At 41.9% G+C, this 24642-nt stretch overlaps 1 protein-coding gene across 1 annotated transcript in view; it reads right to left on the bottom strand.

Annotated features, from left to right (window-relative positions):
* MBOAT1 (membrane bound O-acyltransferase domain containing 1) overlaps nucleotides 1-23541 on the bottom strand; it is a 75655-nt gene extending 52114 nt beyond the window's left edge. The window contains exon 1 of the mRNA XM_065399203.1: nucleotides 23452-23541. Coding sequence (XP_065255275.1) covers nucleotides 23452-23541 — 90 coding nt within the window. The remainder of the gene's footprint in view (nucleotides 1-23451) is intronic.
* Nucleotides 23542-24642: the final 1101 nt, after the last annotated feature.

The following is a 24642-nucleotide window of genomic DNA, read 5'->3' as shown; positions in this document are numbered from 1 at the left end:
GCCAGACCTGAAGATCAGGCTCTAAATCTGTTTTACTTACTAAGCAGGTACAGCACGGTCAGCAGCAGAGCTGCCAGTATGCCTTGATCCTTGGGACAAGCAGGTAATCCATGCTTCAAGACATGTTAATGTTGGCCCTGCCTACAACGGAGCTATTTAGTCCCAGTTACGATGTTGATACCAGCACTGTATCTAGCAAGTAACTTCTCATAGGCCACCAAACAGATGTTCTCAGTGCTCAGGAAAGCATTAAGAATCAGTGAAGGTGAATAAGACTAAAGGTTGCAGGCGTTCATTCTTAACTCAAACGCCAGGCAGCATTGTTTGGTTAACATTTTAATAAGGGCCCCCCATAGAAATTTCCCCATTAGTCATAGATGTGTATTTCTGCAGAGGAAAAGCAAGGGATTTGGAAGTGTAATCATTTGTTTTCTCCATAAGACTTCTTATATACATCACCAAGGGCGCCACTTGGCAAACAAATATAATTAAGTGCACTTTGGTGGAAATGTTTATACTTTGATGCTGAAAATTAAACAGAGTATTTTGATAGCATCGAACAACATCCAAATTGTGATATTTGAAATTGGATGTGTGTGCACGTGTCTGTGGAGAGTTGGGATATACCCAAAAGGAATTTCTTAAACATACCTGACACTTCCTAGAATCTGGGCCATTCCAAAGGCAAAATATTTTTCTCTTCTGAAGCATTTTTATGAGCTCAAAGGACAAATTCTCTCTGGCAGGGATGATTTAACTCTATCCAGAGAGAGGGTGAATTCCACCCAAAGCAGGGAAATCACCATATCTACCCCTGCTACTGGGAGGGGAAATTTTAACATGGGGCTGTGTGCACTAACAGGAGCTGTACAGCTTATCTCCATGCACATATCTCAAGAATTTTGGCCTGTGATGCTGTTTTCATGAGTAAATTCTGCTGATTTCCTACTTACAGGGTCAATAATCTTTGTTGTTTAGACTCTAAAGTTGAAACAGATGTTCTTTCTGGATTACCTTTAAGAAGCCATTAAAGGAATAATCACTAGTAGGACATGTGATATAGCTGTGGAATAGATTAAATCTGCAGTCATCGGAAATTTGGAAAGGAAAATAATTAAATGAAAAGTAGTCTTGAAAAATCTAACCTGTAACTTAATTCTAGGTTAGAAATCGTGCAAGCCTGTATGCTTACTTTTAACGGCTCATTGATCCAAGGCTCTATTTTGCTCTCAACAACTCTTATACTGAACTGTAACTATTCTGTATACTGCACAGATGTTTAAGTAGTGCTCAGTTATGAGCAATGATGTTCTGCCACAACCCAGTTCTCTCAATGGATAATCCCAGTAATTTACTATGATAGATACAAAGGAATTCTGAGATAGCCAGGAGTACTTAGAAAACTTCAGTAATTCAGGGGTTTTCTAATCAAGACACCTTAAGACATTAGCTATGAAGCATATTAGTTGCCCAGACTGTGATAATACCAGTGTTTTATACTAATAATAGAAACTTTCATATTGAAAAGTGGTTTACAAATAAAATAATAGTAACAATAAAATAATATTAATTCCACACATCTGAAATGCTGCCACCTCTTGTGGCAGATGTTTAAGAGCAATACTACAAGCCAATTCACAACACAGGACAGAAAGTGAAGAATACCTGAAGGAAAAACATACGTAAAATATAATTACCCAAACTGGAACTGTGCCAGGAAAACAGGACTAACACCCTAACTTTTTCAAAAAGTTCTATAGGATTGTTAATGACCCCACGTAGTTGGGACCTTGATTTCACAAATCACCTGAAAGATGGCATCTCCTGCCTCCCTAACCATGGTGCTGGAACACTGGTTCAATGCTGAATCAGAGGGAAGTGTGCTACCTTCACTGGCTTTTCTCTGTGGGTCTCCTTTTGAAGTACTGATGACCAGACTTATCCTGCTTAAATGATGATGTGTAAATTGAAGTGAAATGGTTTTGGAATTGTGAAAAGGAAGAGAAAAGTGATAACTCAAGAGGACGTACCTACTTAGAAATGGCTCAAAGACTGCACCAGTGGCAGCCCTTGATTTTCCAGAAAAGGAGAAGCTTTCATTTCACCCTCTTGGTAGTCACTTCCCCACCTTGCTAACTTAAAATTCAGAAGCACCCACGCCTAGCAACCCAAACCAACAAAACACTTGTTATACAACATTTCATTTTACAACATAGTTTAGCTAGGTCATGAAAGCCCTTTCATCACTAGAAATGCATCTGAGTTGCATTAATGGAATTACAAGGCCCACTGAGATAGCCTTTCCTTAAATAACTCGAAGTACCAAATTTGAGTTTTAACCAAATTGTCCATGTTGCATTACAGAAATCCAAATTTGAGCCAAAGATTTAGAAGAATATCATAGTAACCAACATACTTCTGAGAGTCAGCATTTTTATCTATGTACTTGCTCCCCAGTAGAGCCCGCCCCATGCCTCCTGATTAACAAAGATTAAAATACTATTACCAGGAAGCAATCAAAAGAAACTTTGGGAGGTTTACGTTGTGGTATATATCCTGTAAATAATCCCTTTAGGTAAAAGGGCACAGAGCTTGGATGGTGTGACAGGGCCTCCCAGCTATGTGGATCCTCAGGATTCAGAAGCAAGAGACAGCTACACTGCCAGCAGCCAATGTGCAGTGCTCTGTTGCCCCCCTTTCTCACCCCCTCACCCCCGCTGCCAAGGCAGCCTGAGACCCCCTCTTACTGCTCAGTAACAATGCAGAGGAGACTTGCTGCAAGCTCTAACTTCTAACTGGTGGAAATCTAGGGGCTCTGCAAGAGATAGTAACGTGAAGAGCAGTCAACCCTGCCTTGCCCCATCCTGAGCCATCCCCAAAATCCCAGAGCACCAGCGAATCCCGTGTGCTGGACAAACAGTGCCAACTTGTTCTTTTCCATGTGGTCAGAGGCAGACTCAGGCAGCAGCTGACGCTCTGACCCTTAGGGCTTGTCTACACTGGCAAGTTTCTGCGCAGTAAAGCAACTTTTTGCACTCAAACTGCAGACGTGTACACTCTGCCAAGCCACTTTGTGCGCAGAAACTCCTCAGTTGCAGTGCTGCAAAAAAAAAAAAAAAACACCTCGACGAGAGTCGTAAGGCTATTTGCACAGAGGCTCCAGCGCTCTATTGCCAGTGTAGACATTTGATTGCTTTCTGCACTGTAATTGGCCTCCAGAGCTGTCCCATAATGCCTCAAATGACCGTTCTGCTCATTGTTTTGAACTCGGCTGCCCTAGAGACATGCGCCCCTCCCTTTTCAAAGCACCATTTCTGACAGCCGTTGTGTGCTGTGCTGATCTGCTCCGGGACACAAAGTAAACCATTAATGTGAAATGCTTGTGCTGTTGAACAGAGGCAGGTGTCTGTGTGTGTGAGAGAAGAGAGAGATTGCTGTGCAGAGAGCCCAGGGAGGGAGTCAGGGGCTGATGTCGTGGTTTCCCCCTCCCCCTGCCTCAGGACTAGTTGCTTCCTGCCACTGTCTGAACTTACAAGACAGCATGCTGACACTCTCTGTCCCCCAAAACAGTCTCTCTCTCCCCCCCTCCATACACATACACATTCCTGTCACACACTCTCCCCCCCCCCCCCCTTCAGTTGAAAAGCAGTTGGCAATGTAGTAGAATGCCCATGGAACAATGGGATTCGGAAACCTGCATCATGTGACGCTGTGCCTGCCCCATGTGGCATTGCAAACCCTTCCCAAAGCACCCTGCGGCCAGTTGCACAGTGGGATAGCTACCACAATGCACTGCTCTCTTTGCCATTGCAAGAGCTGCTAATGTGGATAAGCTCCAGCGTCACAAGGAGCACAGTGTGGACACGCAATAGCGGTTTAATTCCAGCGTTTTAATAAAAGTGGTATAACTTTAGTGTAGACATTCCCTTAGATTACACAGGTCCTGGCTTGTTATAAAATTTAACAGATTTTCCTGGCCATTTCCTATAAGTGAATACCTGGCTGGTAAATACAGTACCTGAGTGGTCTCTTCACATCTGATAAGGTCTCCAAAAAAGCAAAGGGCTTTTATCTTCATAGGAATCCTCAAAAGTGTTTACTTAACCCTGTTCCTCCATCACCACTGCCACAGGAACCATAGCAACCAGGCAGCACTCAGTCCTGGTCTACACAGTTAGGTCTACATAAGACAGCTTTGACCCAATTATGTCAGTGTACACACTACAGCCTTGTCCCACCGATTTAAGTGCCGTACTGCACTGACATAATAACCCCACCTCCATGAGAGGTGTAGGGCTTATGTCAGTGTACTTAGGGCAATGCAATGTCTGTGTAGACACTGTGTTATTTACATGGGCTGTTGGCTGTCTTGTCAATTTCACAGATCCATGCTGGAAATTGACAAGGAAGCCAGGCAGCTAGAGGCTGGCTGCCCCCAGGCTCCCCACTCCCAGCTGGGCTGCTGCCTGGAGGCTCCACACTAAGGGAAGCAAGAAGCCAGTGGGCAGCTGTCCCACAGTCCCAGCTGGGAGTAGGGAGGCGAGAGCTGGAGGGACAGGGCAGCTGGGCTCCCCGCAGGGAATCCTGGCTCTCAGCCCCCCACTCTGCCCCTCTTCAGTCGGTGGAAGCGCTCCTGGTGAGGACGCACACCACCAACAGAAGAAGGGTAGTATGGACATCAACCATTGCAGTAATTAACGCGGTGGCTATAAGTCGACCTAATATAGGTTGACTTAGGGCTGTAGTGTAGACATGCCCTCAGTAATGAAAAGGAAACAGGCAGCCAAGCACTAGCTAGATATCTTGGACAGGTTTTGTCAGGTAAGAGCTTGACACAAGTCAAACAGACTGAAGGTTCTTTAACTCCTAGAACCTAGAACTCCTGCCAGCCACCCAAGTCCTTGGGAGGATATTTATCTAAATACAGCCTCCAGATGATTACCCTCTGGGGCTTTTATTTTCTCAAGATTCTTTTGTAAACAGTTATAAGTAACAATGCACTAGAGTGGTAGTGCAAAAGAGATCTGCAATGTTGGTTCAGTATTAAGGGTTTATTTCAGGCAGCAAGTTGGAATATGGCAGGTCAAATATTTCCTTGTAATATTGGACTATGCCACTCAGACAAGAATACAGCATTCACTTTGATTTTCTTTCAGAAATGAACAAACAACATGTATTTGCCCCTCCCAGTTGGGGCCCATTCCTTTAGTCATGACTCAAATTAAATTCCCCAAGCCCCAATGGGAGATACAGGTAAGGACTGCATGATCTTTCAAGTAATAATAGGCCCCAATTCACAAATGTGCCAAACTTTAAGCATGTGTGTGGTCTTATTGATTTCAATGAGATTATTCATATGCTTAAAACGTTTAACCATAAAGTACATTCCTTAGCTGGGGCCAAAGTTGATAAGTCTAAAATTTTGTCTCCCGTTTTCCTGTATTGCATCCGTTTTCAAAGTCAATGTAATTCTATTTGAATTTTTCTTTCTATAACGAATACTTTAATGCCTTAAAAAAAAAAAAAAAAAAACCACCACCGACCATCAATACCCAACACTGCAACACTCATTATCCTCCCTGCAACAACAGCCAATGTGTGCACACAGCAAAGAGATCAGTAGGGAAAGAAGCATATTCAAGAGGTTGCTCTAAATCAGGGGTGGGCAAACTACGGCCCGCAGGCCGCATCCGGGCCACCAGCCATTTTAATCCAGCCCTTGAGTTCCCGCTGGGGAGCAGGGACTGGGGCTTGCCCTGCTCCAGTGCTCCAGCCAGGGAACAGGGTTGGGGCTGCTCCGCACGGCTCCCAGAAGCAGCGGCATGTCCCCCTTTTGGCTCCTACGCGGAGGTGTGGCCAGGGGGCTCTGCTCCCCATGCTGCCCCCGTCCCAAGCGCTGCCCCTGTTGCTCCCATTCCCGGCCAATGGGAGCTGCAGGGGTGGTGCCTGCGGACAGGGCAGCGCGCAGCTGAGCCGCCTGGCCGTGCCTCCACATAGGAGCCGTAGGGGAGACATGCCGCTGCTTCTGGGAGCCGCTTGAGGTAAGTGCTGCCCGGCGCCTGCACCCCTGAGCCACCCCCATGCGCCCCAACCCCCTGCCCCAGCCCTGATCCCCCTCCCACCCTCCAACCCCTCAGTCCCAGCCTGGAGCACCATCCTACACCCCAGCCCTCTCATCCCCAGCCCCACCCCAGAGCCCACACCCCTAGCAGGAGCCCTCAGGCCCCCCATGCCCCAGCCCGGGGCCCCCTCCCGCACCCTGAACTCCTCATTTCTGGCCCCACCCTGGAGCCCGCAGGCCCAGCCAGAGCCCTCACCCCCACACACACACCCCCCAACCCCAATTTCGTGAGCATTCATGGCCCACCATACAATTTCCATACCAAGATGTGGCCCTTGGGCCAAAAAGTTTGCCCACCACGGCTCTAAACTGTGTGTTTTTTAAATGATGAAGCTGTTGTCACTGTGTAAAATTTAAGCACACCATTCTGGGAAGAAAGTTATTTGATGAAAAATAAATCTCTGAGATGTGGTAAGGCTAGTAAATATGGATTTGTGAATCTAACTTTGGCTCTTGTTGTTTTCAAATCTTGGCCACACTACATCAATCAGAAAAATTATGGCTTTTAATTACTTAAAACATCAGGGAGAACATTGCAAGAGTTAGCTGCTTAGAACACATTTTAAAGGGCTCAAGAGGGCTACACTCAAGGAAGGTTATAACACACTGCATGTGTGTGAGCATTAACAGAAGCGAGGGAAGCAGCCACATTCTGTAGCATATTGCTTCAACTAAAGTGTGAGAGCAAAGATTTTCAGAAGTAACTGGTGATTTGGGGTGTCTCCATTTTGGGGTACTCAAACTGAGATATCTTAAAGGGGCCTGATTTTTCAGAGGTTGGTACTTTGCATTCTCTAAAAATCAGGCCCATTTAAGGTATCTAAAAGGGCATCCAAAAACTGAGGAACCAAAATCACTAGTCACTTCTGAAAATCTTATCCAAAATATCTTTGTCATGTGTTTTAAAATGTTATTTTTCAGCAATTAGTGTGCCACTGTTCTGATCTGGTGGGTGTAGTCTACATGATCAACTTCCTGCATCTGCAATGAGAAGGCTTTGGTAAACCTCTATCCTTCCTGTTCTCTTCATCGTTTCAGTAGTCTTACTCCCCCAAAGACACAAACCAAGAGATTTTATGGAAGAAGCAGAGGAGGAGAACTCTCTTAAACAACGGTTTATAATTGAATTTTAAAGGCTGATTCAGAAATATTCCACAAAGAATAACATTCTTGAAAATGGGGATTAAAATTTTACCAAACACCTTTCTAGCCTCAGAGAGAAAGCTTCTAACTAGGAACAGATATGGACACAAGGATATGGAGGAGCCTCCAGTGAGGGCCAGAGATAACATTCTGGTAAGAAGCCCTGTCGCCATCCAGCCACAGGTGTAAGAAAGGGAAGGGGTATTGGTATTTCTGCCAGGGTCTTGTGATTCTGTTCCACCCTCATAATTCTAGTACATACCTTTGCTGCTGATTAGAGCCTTCCCAAACTAGCAATGGGAAACAAGTGAAACTTGGCAGTTTCAATGAGGCCTTCAAAATGCTAAAAAGCAGCAGTAAAACTAACGTCAGACTTATTAATTTCCCTCTGCTGCACATGGCAAAGCTAAGAGCAGAGGCACCTGAGCTGTCTGGCATGCAAACTCCAAAAAGATAATGCCATACATCAGTTAACATTTGGAAGGTTATTTTTGCAAACATAAGGGCTAATAACTTTTTTTAATAACGAAAGCTTAAATTATCCCTAAATTGATGGTGCAGACCTTCACCCTCAGTAAAGGAATCTGCCTGCTCACCACTGGCAAGTTAATTTTTCCAAGTCCTGAGTGCAAGCTTCTCTCTCAACAGTTTAACCCTCTTTTGAAGGGCCTCTTACATATCCTAGCAGCGTAACTTTGTTTCATGCTTCCAATGTGATGGTGACTGTGCAGAATTAGCCAGCATCAGATGTCAGTCATAACTGCCAATGTCAAGCAAATGCCTACAAAAGTGCTGGATAGAGCATCCACGGTCTTAAAATATTACCCTTTCCTGTTGTCCTCTGGCTTAAGGATAAAATTATCTTGCTACTGCACTTAAAACGATATATCTTTGTTTATATTTTACTTATGCACCAGAGGTTACTTATGTACCAGAGTTTAACTATTTTTTTTAACTCCTTTAGTACTATAGCAGAAAAAGAAACCACTACAGAAGATGTGAACATCTGCAATATCCTGTTGTGATTTTTTTTTTTTCCTATTTCTGCTCATGATCTGACATTGCCAGCAGCATACATTTCTTTTCTGGGCATACTCAGACTTTACAGCAGTTTACTCTAGATCTTGGCCCATCTAAGATTCCTCAGCTAAATTCAGTTAATAACTACAAACTACAAATTCCTACAAACACATTTTGCAGGAATAGAATCCAAGTCTCCCAAGTCCCAGTCCAGTGCTCTACCTGCTAGATCACACTGCCTTCCTAAAAACAATACTCTGTACTTTTTATTTGTAATATGGCATAGCTTGAAGATTACAACCCAGACATTGTACTTGTCAATAAAAAATTGCCATATCAGTAAAAAATATCAAAAACAAACAAACATGTGCGTCTTTGCCTTTAGCACAATCATATACTTTTTCAAGGGGGACAGTATCTTTGCCACGTTTATCTAGTCAGATATAGAAGAAGCTATGCGCTCTTTTCCTTTGTATATGAACCAATCTCATTTTCTATTTCATGACTATTGAAGAGTGGAAGACAACCCTTACGTTTTAGGAGTACTTTTAAAGTGACCACTCTTAACCATTGAATAAAAACAACCTGTCCTGCCATGAACACACCAACAACATATGTACTAAGAGAAGAGTTGTTTGAGAATATATTTTAGAAAGAGAAAATGTTAAGGGTAGTATTAGGATTCAACATCACAAACTCAGAACTGTACCTTTCCACGTCTTTCCTCAAACTATATCAAATCTGAACATATTGGAGAGAAAAATATATTGGGAGAGGAGTTTGTTATGCTTTAAGTTGCATGAATGATTTTAACGTTTCTTTCAAATAAGTCTTATCCACAGTCATAAAAATATGCTTTAGAAGAGCTGGAACATCTCCTTTCTAAATACTTGGGTTGCCAACCTGAATTCTCTCTATATTTCCTTGTATAATAAGGCTTTAGACCAATACCATCCAGTTATAATAAAAATTCCTTTTAATGGAATAATTCAGTATAGAAATCTTTTAAAAGAGCCATAAAATAACATGGACAAAAGTTTGCCATTGCTGAAAGGCTAACATAAATACAGAATGTGGTACGATACTTCAGTTTTTCCCTATCATCCCTAAAATCAGTCTGAGCTGATTGTATAACTCAGGGATCAGCAACCTTTGGTACGCAGCCCGCCAGAGTAAGCACCCTGGCGGGCCGGGCTGGTTTGGACGTCCCAGGCCAATGGGGGCTGCGGGAAATGGTGCAGGCCGAGGGATGTGCTGGCCGCTGCTTCCCGCCGCCCCCATTGGCCTGGAGCAGCGAACCTCGGCCAGTGGGAACCACAATCGGCCGAACCTGCGGATGCGGCAGGTAAACAAACCAGCCTGGCCCACCAGGGTGCTTACCCTGGCGGGCCACGTGCCAAAGGTTGCCGATCCCTGGTATAACTGGTAGTATAGGATTTTTTCATCAGATGGAGACAGGAATTTGAGAAGTTCCTGCTGCTAGCCCCAGGTTGATGAGCCAAATTTTTGGGTTCACTCTGGCTGCTCTGGGCCATTCCAATGGCACAAAGTAGCTGAGAACTAGACTGATCTAGATGAACTTTGAACTTGAGCCGCCCATCCTGCAATCAGCAATCAATAGTCTCCCACACAGCCAGTAAGCAATATATATATATATAAATATAATCAGATGAAGCGGTAAAGATCATTCTACTGTGAGGGATGTGACTTTACTAGAAGGTACACAGAAATAGCCACTGTAAGAACATAGGAGCTGCCATACTGGATCAGACCCATGGTCCAAAATCCTGTCTCCAACAGTGACCAGCACCAGAAGCTTCAGGGGAAGGTGCAAGAAATAATCAGCCCTTCGTTAAGGTCTCAACCTAATCCCCAATATGAAGTTTTATGGCCTTCCCAATACTCTTTTTTCGCATTAGCTAGTATAACTCTGGATGGTCCTGTTATCCCTCTTTGAATCCTGATAAGTCCTTAGCCTCAGTGACACCCTGTGGCAATGAGTTTCACATTCCAATGGAGTGTTATTTGGAAAAAGTACTTCCTTTTACCATGAGTGCATTTACAACCTTTCAATTTCATTAAATATCCCCATGTTCTTGTGTTATGAGACAGGAAGAACAGAAGTCCCGGTCTACTTTCTCTATACCATTTTATATACTTTCATCCTGTCCCCTTTCATTAGTCCCCCTTCTAAAGTAACAATCCCAATCTTTTCAATCTTTCTTTCTATGGTTAAGTAAAAAAAAGTTTCCCATGTAATTATTCCTCTTTTTTTTATGTTGATTGCCATAAAAATGAAATTTTAAAAATACAAAGATGTCAATTATTGTCATCTTTTAACTGACACTTCTGAAGAAAACAGTGACAGCTAGCAAAAATATCACCTTCAGAATAATAATACTGTTTCCATAGCTGACTGGAAAAAGCTGTCTCAGAATGTAAAGAACAAGGATGCAAATCGACCCTTGTATACTAGTTACAGCTCTGTTTGGTTTGAATATTACATCTTGACTTGCTCAACCAAATACTCCCAACTACATGAAGGAGAATTCAGCTGCTCCTTCAGAATGGAATGCCTTTCCTGAGCTGATCAGCAAAACCACCACCCTCTCCTCACCCAAAATGCTCTGGAAGTCCCACAAGTTTTGTGATGACTATAAGAAATTAGCTAACAAAGGTGTTGTTATGGAGCAACTGGGGATAGTCTCCATGTGTTTATGTGTTTGCATATACTATATATGTATGTGTGACTATGCATGGCTAAACAGATAGAAAAATAATATCATCATCGAAACATGCCTAATCCTCAACTCAACCACTTTCCTTCTATGTTGAACCCCTTCTTCTTATCCTTTGTCTTATGTCTGTTTGCTATTTGCGTTTACTTGTTGCATCAGTGATCCTTTCAAGTGTCTTTTTTTTCCTGAATTGCTAACCCCACTTCCTTCCCTACGTCGTCGGTCTGCAAGCAGGAAGTAGGGACCATAGTGGAAAAAAAGCGTAAAAAGGTTATACTTAAATAAAAACCCCACAAATTATTTAATGTCTTGGAAGCCTATTAACGTTTAACAGTGTAGGTAGGGAATATGACTAAATGTTAATATACTGCTTAGACTGTTAAATGTACAAAGTAAACATTGAGTATAGTGTGGGCAAGTTAACGTTGTTGTAGGAATATTAGGCCTGATTTTCAAATCAGTGGTCCCAATTTAGCCAGCAGAGAATTACAAGAAAAAAGCATGAATGAGTTGTGGGTGAAAAATAGTGCCCCCAATTCAATCTGAGTTCAAAAACTCTGCTATCAAAAATGGAGGCTTCACTTGGAGACCAGGCCCTTCAACTTCCAAATCACCTGACTTTTCTGCATTTAATTTCCTCATCCCTAGTGCTATATTAGTGTACAGTTTTTGCATTTAATGTAGTTTGCAGAGCATTCTGAAAGACTCTTCAGAATGAAAAGTGCTATGTAAAGCTAAGATAATTTAATAAAAGTATGAAGCTGCAGTACCAATGGGAGTTGCAGGGAGGGAAAACAGTGGTGGTAACATATAATCCCTATCGATGAATCACAGCTCCTCAGACTTGGTGTGAATGCTTACTACAAGCCTCAACAGGCTAGTGATAAGAAATAGTATGTATGTGAGAGATAAAGAAAGTCAACATTGAACTATTCTTTAACACTCCTTGTGTCCATAACAAGGGGGGGGAAACTACTCTTTAAAAGTACAGTTATTTGAGAAGATTTAAACTAATCATTAACCACGTCTGTCTAAAATTATTTTTTTAAAGTACAGTGGAAAAGGTATATATGAATGTCAATTCATGGAAGTTATATAAAAATGGTTCTTAAAAATGTCCACTTTCATATCTCCCTACATCTCCACATTCCTATCCTATGTACACACCAATGCCAAACACAGCCTTGGACAAGAGAACATTAATGGAAAAAAGAGCTCAGGTCCGATTAGAGCTATCATCATGGGTCTCGGACATGCAGCACAGGGAAAATGTACACAACCAGTGGTTGAAGTTCCTTTCTGGGCCTGAATAAGCTACTTTTAATGTTTTGTGTTTAAGCCAAACACTGAAACAACTCCAAAACATTTTTGTGAGATCACTAGTCCAGATTCCTCAATTTCCATTTCAGCAATTGTATTTCTGCTTATATAAAAACACCCCCTTCACTAAGAAGCCTGCCACACTGGCTGGCAGTACAGTGCTCAGTTACACCGAGTGCCAGAAATGCTACTGAGGCTCATTCCCAGGGGACAAGGAGCACTTTATTTCACACGTCAGAAACCCTCTCTCCCCAGCAATTAAAGCAGGTGTGACTGGCCCAAGAGGAAATCAGCAACCCTCCTTAGAAAAAGGGAGAGTGGCCTGGATGTCTAGTCTGGGTTACACAGAATACAAGAGAGAGTGTTTTCCGGGAAGAAAATAGACTCACCAGAAAAAAAAATCCATTATGATGTCACAAAGTTACAAGCCTTCACGTATGGTTTTCAGTCTAAAAAAGTTTCATTCTCTCACTAAGAATTATTTTAAGCTGTTTAAGATCTCAGGCAACCCAGATGTAAAAATGGGCTAAACACAAGAATTCAGTGAAAAATGCAGATATGGAGGGCAGGGCTACATTTAAAATGGAACTCTATAGTCAAAGCCCTCACTAGGGTTCAGGGTCCCTCTCTCTCTTTTCACACCACACGTAAGAACTATAATACACAAGGGCATCATGGGTCTCAGAGCCCCTAGTAAAACTTGGGAACCAGGGGCAGCGCATCTTCAGCAGAGGTCACTTGCTCTGGAGTTTCCTGCCACTGGAAGCTAGGATATATCTATGAGCCCTAAAAGAGACAAAGCCGAACAAAAGATAACCGCACAATCTCCCTCAAGCACAAAGAAATAATATGGCCAGTGAGTTTCTCTCTCCACCCACCCCAAGATGTCATCCTCCAAAACAACCCACAGATCTATGACGTAACTGAGTGAAGACTGGAGAGAACAGTCTGATTCTGAACAGCAACAATGCTTTTTAAAGTTTCTGTGTTTGGTGCCTAAATACCGTGGTGATGGTCACGCTATATATAGACATTCTGATCAACCAACTCAGGCTCCTCCAGCAAATCAAGCAAACTAAGAACTAAAGCTAGTTTTTCAGCTAAATGTTTTTTCATTGGAAAACGCCAATTAGTCAAAACAAACTATTTAAGGAAAAGGTAACTTTCCTGGTTAGAAAAATTTATAAAAAAAGTTTTGAAATTGTCAAAACACCCCTTATCGACATTTTCAAAATGTCAATGTTTTTTCTGTTTGAAATGATTTTTTATTTTGAAATTTAAGTTAGTTTATAGTAAAAAAAAAATTAAACCAATGTTTAAAGGTCAAAATCAAAATATTTACAAATGTTTCTATTGACCCAACACAAAACAAAGTTTTGGATTTTTGTTTCATGAAGATGTTTGAGATTTCAAATTTTCATCCCAATTCAAGATGAAAAAAATATTTTAAAATTTTGAAAATTCTTGTAGCATAAGAAAACTATTTCCCACCTAACTTTAGTAAGGGCCCAATATATTTCAAGTGAGGAAAAAAGTAAAAAAAAGTTTTCTATTCTTTTAAAGTTTGAGTTAAAGTCCTTTTAAAGTTAAAGTCCTTGTAGCTCAGAAGTGGCAAATTCAATTTATTGTGCCTTCATTTTTGCTTCACACTTCACCTATAAGATTGCAGAGCCGTTTTAAAATGTCCTAAACCACAAAAGCAAGGATTACAGAAAAGGAATTTTTCAAACTAAGATCATCAATAGATGAGAAGAGCATGACTGGATGCCCTCTTGCTCTGGGGCAGGAAACATCTGATCAAGCGATTTCCCTGTAGTTATTTTTCAAAGTGACCCTGCAAATTGACAGTAAATTGCACAAGATGTGTGAACCAAGTGAAACAACCCTTACAGAGGAGAGACTGAAATCCACCATGTTGACAGAAGTAAAGTACAGATCAGCCAGTGAAATATTCTGAAGAAAGAGCTAAATGAATGTCAGAGGCGTTACTGAAGGACAATGGCAGCTTTCGTGCCAGAATGTAATTGAACTTCTAGAATGTCAAGCATGCTCTTACAATTTAAGTCCGCTTGTTAGGGTACGTCTTCACTACCCGCCGTATCGGCGGGTAGCAATCGATTTATCTGGGATCGATATATCACGTCTCATTAAGACGCGATATATCGATCCTGAACGCGCTCACCGTCGACTCCGGAACTCCACCAGAACGAGCGGCGGTAGCGCAGTCAACGGGGGAGCCGCGGCCGTCGATCCCGCGCCGTGTGGACCCCAGGTAATTCGATCTTAGATACTTCGACTTCAGCTATGCTATTCGCGTAGCTGAAGTTGCGTATCTTAGATCGATCCCCCCCCCCCCCCCCCCAGTGTAGACCAGCCCTTAGACTAGCTGGGCAAGGAGGAGGGGACCTAGTAACTTTGGCATGTAAATAGTTTCCAGTACTTTTAAAAGCGATTAGGTCATATGGTACATTAGACATTGAATAGGCCTTCGGTTCCAAAAGGAAATCTAGTTTGTTGACATCGTTTGTACCTTGCAGATGATTTTGTCATTTTAGAGAAGAATGGAGGGCTAGATTCATCGCTACACTGGTGGAGACCCTGGCGCAGGAATCAGACTTGCACCTCCTTTATCCTGGGTCTACTGGGAGTCAGTTTGGCTATCCTGAGAGCTGCCCATCCATATGGGTCTTGCAGAACCTGGGAATTAGGAGCATAGGAAAGCCACAACCAGACCTCTTCCTGCACCCAACAAGTCCCCAGTATTGGAATCTCCTGTGGAACTGGAGTGGGGAGCAGGGCAGGTATAGATAGCACTGTGCTTGCCATGGAGGCCCCTACACTGGAGGAGGCCATAGAGTGGCTTTGGGGTCACTTTGCACTGGTGAATCAGTCCTACTATGATTAACGTAGAGAGAGGACTTCAGGAAATTCTATACAAAATCCCTAACATTTATTTTTCCAGATCTTATGTAATACAAATGAGAAGGAAAGGAAAGTGCACAAAGTAGGAAAATTCATGAGAGGCTATTTCCCAATTGCAATTTTGTCCCCTGCCAAATGGAAAATTTATCAGGACAAAGACTTTGTTTTCAATGAATAAGGAGACGTGGAAATATTTACTTGCATAATATCAAGATGCTGGCTAAGAACTCTGAGGCTGAAATTACCATCTGAATGAGAACAATGTAGAGATGGGGCACATATTTCTAAGCCAGAGAGCGGTTTGTAATATTGTTACCTTATTATTATTATTACATCCTTCTCAAACTGATATTGGTACACAGAGTGGAAGTTAGTCTCTTCCATTCCTCTCCGTCATTTGCAGACAGCTTTACTGTGTTGATATTGACTGTTAAGCCCTCCCTGATAAGAGCTTTTCTTAAGGTTTCTCTTAGATGCCTTTGTTGCCTCACACCAGTTGGATTTCCACTTGACAGCTTCATGCAGGAGTCTGTTAATATGTCTACACTGCAATTACACACCCATGGCTGGCCTATGCAAGCTGATGGGCTCACAGGGCTGAGGCTAAGGGGCAGTTTAATTGCAGTGTAGACAGCTGGGCTCTGGCTGGAGGCGAGGCTCTGGGACCCTATGAGGAGGGAGGGTCCCAGTGCCCAGGCTCCAGCTCAAACCTGAATGTTTACACCGCAATTAAAGAGCCCCTTAGCCTCAGCCCTGCAAGCCCATCAGTTGGCACAGGCCGGCCGCGGGTTTTTAATTGCGTAGACATATCATGTGTGTTGGCATACAGAATACATAGCTCAAATAAGTCCACCTTTTCTCTCTGATTCTGGTGGAAATGAGCTTCTAGTTGGTGATTTTTTTGGTATCTCTTTGCTGGTGATTAAATCTTTCCAACAAATGCCCAGAATCTTCCATAGGCATTTATTTTCAAAGGTTTCTAGTCTTCTGTATAACATTTTATAATATTACAGAGGATTATATTGGCCTGCATAGGGAATAATTCTCAGGGGGTAACCTCAATCCCTGGCAGGGAACATAGCCTCATTCTTCCTGTAAAATACTATATACCTCTATGGCATTATATTAAAAAATTAAACAATACTTCCATTTTAACTACATTAAAATAGCATCAATGCTACACAGCTGAGCACTCAAAAGCTAGCAAATGAACGCTTAGCAGTACCTCTCTGTGAATATACATGCAGGATACAGTCTTTAGATTACATTAGCACACACTGTTCCTCAAATAACTGAATACCAGACAACTTTTCTATAGCCAGCTGAGTGTGAGTCTTGCAATGAGATAATAAATCTAATAGGATGGATCTGATTTAAATCAAATTGATTTAAATCACTAGTCAGGAAGACTCGATTTAATCATGGTTTTCTACATAAAAGTGCATTCTTGTTGGTTGTTATAACCTTAATACATATTCTTCACAACTCAGAGATAGATGTAGGTTTCCTTTTTAGAAGGTACACACTATACATTTTTAAACAGTGATTTATTTTGAAAGCTTTTCAGATTAGTTTTAGAGCTATATCAGAAAATGAATGATTGGTTATTTTCATTTACCAAAGGTAACTGAAGCAGATATTTATGAAGTCATTGGGAGGTGAACTATCTCCAATTCAACAGGTTAATCATTAATATTAACTATCTTTAGATAGGTTTTTTCCTCAAAAAGCATTTTATCAAAAAAATCCGATTTAAATAAAAAAAATCCGATTTTTTAATTATTTTTTTTAAATCATTGATTTTTATTCACCCTTAAACCTAACAGTGCTACTGCTATTCAAAATAACAAATCAAGTTTTCATTTTCAGAGTGCAACGCATTAAACTTAAAAATTAAATGAAATGTAACAGTTCAGGACAGACATTAACAGTTGTTCCTGTATTAAAAAAAAAAAACAGTATTAAAATTTGTGTATGGGTCATATATCTCAGTCCCACTTGAACCCTTTACAAAATTTAATTTTTAGCCATAAAATGTAGTTGTATGTTTCAGGTTAAAGTCATCTACTAACTCACTCACTTCTCTGTCAAAAATCCTTGTCTGTTTAGAATCCTAAAGACACAAGGTGGGTGAGATAATTTTTATTGGATCAACTTCTGTTAGTGAAAGAGAGAAGCTTTCGAGCTACACAGAGCTCTTCTTCAGCTTGTCTCTTTCCCCCAACAGAAGTTGGACCAATAAAAGCTATTCCCTCACCCACCTTGTCTGTCTTATATCCTGGGACCAACCCTCCTACAACAAGACTAGAGTCCTAAACTCAGTTAATTTGATCAGTAATAAATTGTTGCATTTTTTCTCCAATTACTCCTTGTTTTGATACACAGCATCCCAATTAAGATTATTTTAGATTCATTTAGGCAAAAAGACTCTCTAGTGGTTATCTAGTCCATTCCATGGTATTAAGGCAGGATTCATTTCATCCTGCTCTATGCTACACTGCCTGGAAGAAAAAATCTAAACAAATTAGTGACAGAGGAACCTCAAAATATGGGCAGTTCAGCTTGAATTTCAACAAGCTTACGAAAGACTAGATTCTTAACTGGTCTCTTAGACCTCAAAAGCTGGGCTACAAAAGTCACATAAACAGGCTTGTGGATGTTAATTCAGCTCACTCTCTTCTAGTCCTGGCAAGAACCAGGAAGAATAGAGGGAAAACTGAAAACTGATAGCTACAGATTTAACTGAAGTTTTCTGAGCTTCCACAAAGATTTGGTATGGGGGCTCACTTCACATTTGAGACCAAAGTTTAGGATGATTTATACTTTATCCAAATGGAAAATCTCTAACACACATCCTCTCCACAACTGTTTTCCAACTAAGCAGTTTTAGTGGAAAAGCCATTCAAATCACTATCAGGAAGATGTCCCCGATACATTTTGTTCAGACACTTAGATGGAAGTATGCTTGGCCTGTAATCATTTGTGTGAATGTTCAATTTAAACTGCTGCCAAGAAACAAACACGAAGTCCAGCTGCAGTGAATGAATTCAAGTAAAAAATAGGTGTGTGAATAACAATGTATGATACACATAGAAAACATCAATAATTCCATAGATAAAGGGACACAGTCAAATCCTAAACGATTTGAAGCCTGGCTGAAAGATCATCTTGCTTCCCTAGTGATATCACAGCAACTGCAGTCAATGGAGGTACTCAAGCTAAAAGCCCCCTGGTTTAAAAGGGAGGGGAAGCTGTGGCACTGCATTCTCTGTGAAGGGTCTTGACTCTGTAACTCACTTTGCTAAATGTCAACAAATGCAGGCACTGTCAAACTAAGTTGGGGGCACGCTAAAAGACTCATCAGGGAGGATTAAACTGAGGTTTTGAGATGGGCATTTATGGTGGGTGTAGGGGGCTGCTGAAAAAGGAATTTGGGTATCAAATAGGCTATAGTGTGAAGGAGTCTTGAGTGGTAACGTTTTTTCTAATGACGATATTTATCTTTTGTTTGTATTTGCAACATTTGTACATGGGTTAGGCATTGTACATGGATAAAAATACACAATCAAGTCCTTGAAGACATACATTTAATATACCTGTACAGTGCAGTTAAGCACATCTACTTATATAATTTAATATTGTCTACAACATTTCTATTACTCCAAGTCTGCTCTTTAATTTGCTGTATCTGACTCAGATTTACGCTGAGGGGCTGTGGTAGAACTGGTGACTTTGAGCATATCAGGTGGAAGTGTTCTTTTGCCTGAAGTTACTGGAGGTTTATATTGTAGTTGCCCAATATTTTTAAAACAGAAATCATTATATCCCAGTAAAGCAAGCCTTGAAGTGTAGCTGATGTCCTAAACACTGTATTATTTTTATCCCCTTTTGCATCTGGTACTCTTGCAGCTAAAGAAGTACTGCCACAGAATCATGCTCCAATTAATGAAAGGTTTGTTAAATACAAGAATATATTATCTAATGGAAAAACTTACAAGTAAAAAAAGAATATATACCATTTATACGGAGACATGGCAACTCTTTATTATGTATGTAAACCAGCAAACCTTGCTAGCATCTCTCATTAATATAGTGTTTAGTCAGTAATAGTTTTAGTACTGTATAATTTCTAGATGTGTTGACTAATTAGATGCTCTTTAGAACTCTGCATTATTTTGAAACATAATTCATCATTTTCATTTTTAAAAAGGAGGAAAAAACTATGTAAAAATGTCATTCTTTTACTCTACATATATGCTCCATGCACTTGTTCAAGATGATTATTTTACCTACATACATTTTCCCCCTATTGTTGTTACAACAGTCAATACAGCTATGAAAGAACATGCCAGATTCTACTCTAACTCAGGCTTCATCAACAGAATGGCCAGCTGAGGGCAGACTGCAGAATCTTTATTACTAGTCATGTGAAAGTTAGAAAACAAAAACAGATAGCCTGATTTTCACATCCCCAGCTCAGCTTGTGGTGCTGGCATTTATCGCAGGGTGAAATTCTCCCAGGGGTAGATGGGCCAGGGAAGAGCCCCAATATAAAGAAACTACCACAATTCCATTATGCTCTGGTGGGGGATGCACAGCAGGCATGCAGGAGACTCCCAGAGTCCTTTTTAGAAGCAGTGTTGAGCTCCAGACAGGCACTAGAAGAGCAGGATGGGTGTGGACAGATTTCAAGATCCGCACTGAACCCATAGCCACAGATGCATGTAGAGGACACAGAAGGTTAATTTCCCCTATAGCAGCCCAGAGCCTGATTTAGAAGCCATGGAGGGACCATTAATATTTTAATAAAGGATTCCCACAAGATGTTTCCCTTTATACATAGGATTTATAATAAACACGATATTATTTTAGCCAGAGAGGCAAGTTCTGCATAAAGAAGGGGTTAAAAACTGAACAATCCGTATTTATTTTTTCATTTAAACAAAAACCCTCTCCCCCAACAAAGGAAGGAGGCAACACCACCTGGCAAACAAGCTTATATTTAGCACAAAGGTTGGAGGTGTTTGCATTTTGTTCTTATCTATATTGACACTATTGCACAGAGCTCAATCTATGTAATTTGAAGTGAGGCTAGGTGTGTAAAGCTCTTTTGGAGAGCTCTGGGCACGTCCCACCTCAGGGAAACTGAAAATCTTTGACACTTGGCACAAGCTGGTGCATTCAAAAGGCAATAATAATAATAATAATAATAATAATAATAATCAGATCTTAGAAAAAAGAATGAGGAGTACTTGTGGCACCTTAGAGACTAACAAATTTATTTGGGCATAAGCTTTTGTGGGCTAAAACCCACTTCATCGGATGCATGCAGTGAAAAATATGGTAGGAAGATATATATACACAGAGAACATGAAAAAATGGGTGTTGCCATACCAACTATAACAAGACTAATCAATTAAGCCCACCTTAATTGATTAGTCTCGGTGGGCTTAATTGATTAGTCTCGTTATAGTTGGTATGGCAACACCCATTTTTTCATGTTCTCTGTGTATATATATCTTCCTACTGCATGCATCCGATGAAGTGGGTTTTAGTCCACAAAAGCTTATGCCCAAATAAAATTGTTAGTCTCTAAGGTGCCACAAGTACTTCTCATTCTTTTTGCTGATACAGACTAACACGCTACCACTCTGAAATCAGATCTTAGAAGTATTCTTATAAGTCCCATGGAGCAGTCTTCTTGCAGAAATATTTAAGCAGATTCCATAAGAGGAAAGCATATCACCCCAATCTTTCTGAAAATTTCTGGAGGAATTATAACACGGGGCTTTCATGAACCCTCAAGAGCTCCTCTCATCACAGCTGATAGGGTGACCACCCAATTCCTTATTTAAAGGGACACTGACCATTTTACACATTCATTTGAAGCTTATGATAATTGCATTGTACTTTTCTGTTGCCCTCAAGTATACGCTTGAGAGACAAGTATAAGATATGCTAAGGGAAATAGTGTGAAATAAAGTGTTGTCCCTTATTTTTCATGTGTTTTTCTCTTATTTCCATCCAACAAAGGTGGTCACCCTACCTGCTACTCCACTCCCTCTTGTGTGTATGTGTGTTTCATTATGCCCACTACAATCCCTATAAAGTTCCCTACACAATGACCATTCAGGCTTTGGGCAATGAGGGGGATAAGTGGTGAATTTTGTCCATAGAGAATATAGTCTTTGTGTCATCTTCACTGAAGGGAGGAATATATTTTTGAAAGCTATTCACTTTTCAGTCAGCCAGTCTATCTAATACTCTTTGTACTGTATATTGATGTATGCCGTACCAGCCAATACGTAGTGTCTGTCTATGGTTCCTTTAACACTGTTTTAAAATGTTTCCAGCCCATAATACCTTTAAAAATAAGAAAGGAAGAAAAAGAAAGAAACTCTTTGTCCTGCCTCTAAGCAGACTGGACTAGCAGATACAGACTAACAGATAGGTTTACAGGTAGAATTTACAATAAATCCTGTTTTTTCCTGTAGTTACTAAATACTAGAAATACCAATCTTTTAAAAACATTATTTTTTACTTTAAAAAAACACATTAACTGTAAGCCTGCACAAATTTAAAGTTGCATGTTTTAAATTGAGGGGGAAGGGAGCAGGGGCTGAAAATGTCTTTTTTATTATTAATTTATTTTAAAAATAGCCAAAACGGTGCATAGCTACTGAATGAGTAAAAGAGAACAAGTCAATCTTAATCTAGAATATCCTGGTTTTTGTTGATTTCAAAACCTACAGTAAATCTTTGTTGCCCTGGTTTATCTCACTGCACAATCTCAACTACTGAACACATCAGTAGGCTGATATAGCAAACTTCCAGGCTGAACTTCCTCATTGCTGAAAGAATGCAGAAAGGGCAATAGGTTTGTGTATGCTTGAAAAATGATAAAGAGAAAAGACCAACCAATGTTTTCTCTACCTGTTAGAGGTCAATTTCACAATGAGCCTATAAATTAACATGTGACAGCACAACCACATATATCATGCCATGAGTGCTCTGAACACCCTTGCATTCCTGTAAGATGCCTTTCTTCTATTTTTTATTTTGAGAATTGACTACACATCTCAGCACAGGCATTTTTGGGATCAACAGTCCCTTGTTATTACGGAAGTCTCTTTCCCTTGACTCCCTTCCAAGTAGGTATAATCTAAGGAATAACAGCTGAATTAATTACAAGGAGCCCAGTTAAGATGCCACCGGACTCCTTGTTGTTTTTGTGGACACAGACTAACATGGCTACCCCCGATAGCTGAATTAATTGGCATTTTATGAGCTACAACACTCAACCCCTGTCCCCTGACACAAAATGTATTCAAATAGCTGCTTTGGTTAGTCAGCTGCTAAGTGACTATGAGGCAAACAACACCATTACCATCCCCCAAAAAAGTTTTAAACTTTCCCTTATTTAGTTCAATATCACTACTTGGAGCAGCATTAGCCCTAAAGAATACTATGACTCAGAATAGTGGAAAGAGCCATATAAATAATAACCTAAGTAAATAATAGCTCAAATAAGTGTTAACAAGACAGATAACAGAATGTATTTTAAAGTATAAACAAAAATTGTGGAACTAACCAAACACCTGCTAAACTTCAATGCTTGATAACTTTGCTTTCTATTACACAGTAGTGTCTGCTCTGCAAACTGTGCACATGTTGTGTCCATTTTCCTTTTTTCTTAAAAAAACAAAAACCACAAAGATTCTTGACTTTCTGATCTCTGCTGGCTGCCCTTGCAAATTGACCTTATATGTCTTTTAACATATATGTCCATTACAAGATATCTGATCTGTGCACTTTGACCTTGCATAGGTTTGTTTCTTGAGGTTCTGATACAGAGCACCTTTGCAAAATGTCATACGAAATAACTGATCTGCTGAAAACTGACCTCCTCTCTTACATACAGTGCCCTATGTAAAATACCCCATGCAGTGTATCTAATAGGTTGCAAATTACTCTTGTACGCCTTGGTCTGACACACATGTACTGATATACATATAAGCTTGCAAAACGTTTAAGTGAGCCCCCAACAAGCCTTGTATAGCCCAAATTTCCAATCGCATCATACTGAAGCTTATTAGTTCCTCCCCACGTCTTCTCCCTCCCGTTCCCCAGGTACAACTGGCCCCTTGCTGGGGCACCCCCGATCCCTGTCATGTGTGTCGGTTTTACCTGGTCCAGCGGGATGCCCAGGAGCTGGCTGAGCGGGTGCAGCAAGGTGGAGCCCGTGGTTCGGTAGGGGACGCTGGGTGTCTGTGCCATCCTGCATCCCTCCCGCCTGGGCCTCCCTCCGCTCCGAGCCACCGCAGCGCTGGGACCAGCCGGGAGCCTCGCACACACACACACGTGCGCCCGGCCAATGCAGCGGCGGCGGAGCTTAGGCTCTGCCCCTCCGGCGGCTGCGGGTTGGTTGCGACGCCCGCTCCCCGCTTCCTACTCGGCGGGGGGAACTTGGGAGGGCGGCGGCGGCGGCCCAAGCAGCATCCTCCAGGCGGAGCCTCAAGCCAACAACAGCCCGGGGCGGGAGGGAGAGCTGGCTCCCGTCCAGACCCCACCGCCACAGCCAGCAGGGACGTGCCCATAGGCGGAGCCGCCAGTCACTCCGCGCTGGGCGCTGGGCGGAGGCCGGGCAGGGCGGGAGCCGAGAGCCTCAGTAAGTCGAAGCGCGCAGAGGGCAGCGGGTGCCGCTGGATGCTCGCAGAAAGCGAGCGGAGCCGCGGGGCCCTGGCTTCCCTGCGCGCTGAACACACGCCGGGCTCCTGCCCATTCCCCCTCCCGCTGAAACGTAACCCAAACCGCCCCGCTTACTGCTGCGGCGGCTGCGCCCGCCTCTGAGGAAGCACAGACCCTCTCCCCCTCTCCAGCTCCAGCACACGCCATTTGAGAGTGGGGGCTGCCTGGCAGGCGTCTCTGGGCAGCTTGTCCGCCCCTGGGCAAAATGATCCTGGAGCAGCGGCTGAGGGGTGCCCGCCTGGCGGGTGGAGCGAGGGATGCCCTTCACTTGGAAACTGGCATCTAATGCCCCCTGCCCTGTATCCAGCGTGAATCACTGAGTCATAAAAAAAAAAAAATTTCTAGGACTAATCATGCAAAGGATCATATGTTCTGACACAACTTTATCAAAAATAAAACACTGGGGAAAGGGTGTCCCTGCCATATAAAATTGTCCCATGCTGTTCATACAGTTCTCTTTCCTTCTCTTGAAGGGTAAATGCTCACCTTGCAGCTGCCTAGGGTCACGATTTGTGTCTGGCAAAAATCCCTAGGGAATATGGGACCTGGAGAAACTGTCACACAATTTAGGTATATACGGCTGAAGAGTAATTTTTCAGGATTGGAAATTGTACAAAAAATGCCAAGGGA

Source organism: Emys orbicularis, chromosome 2 (genome assembly GCF_028017835.1).
Source record: "Emys orbicularis isolate rEmyOrb1 chromosome 2, rEmyOrb1.hap1, whole genome shotgun sequence".
Taxonomy (NCBI): domain Eukaryota; kingdom Metazoa; phylum Chordata; order Testudines; family Emydidae; genus Emys; species Emys orbicularis.
Note: the sequence above shows the minus strand (reverse complement) of the source record. Positions and strands in the feature narration are given on the sequence as shown.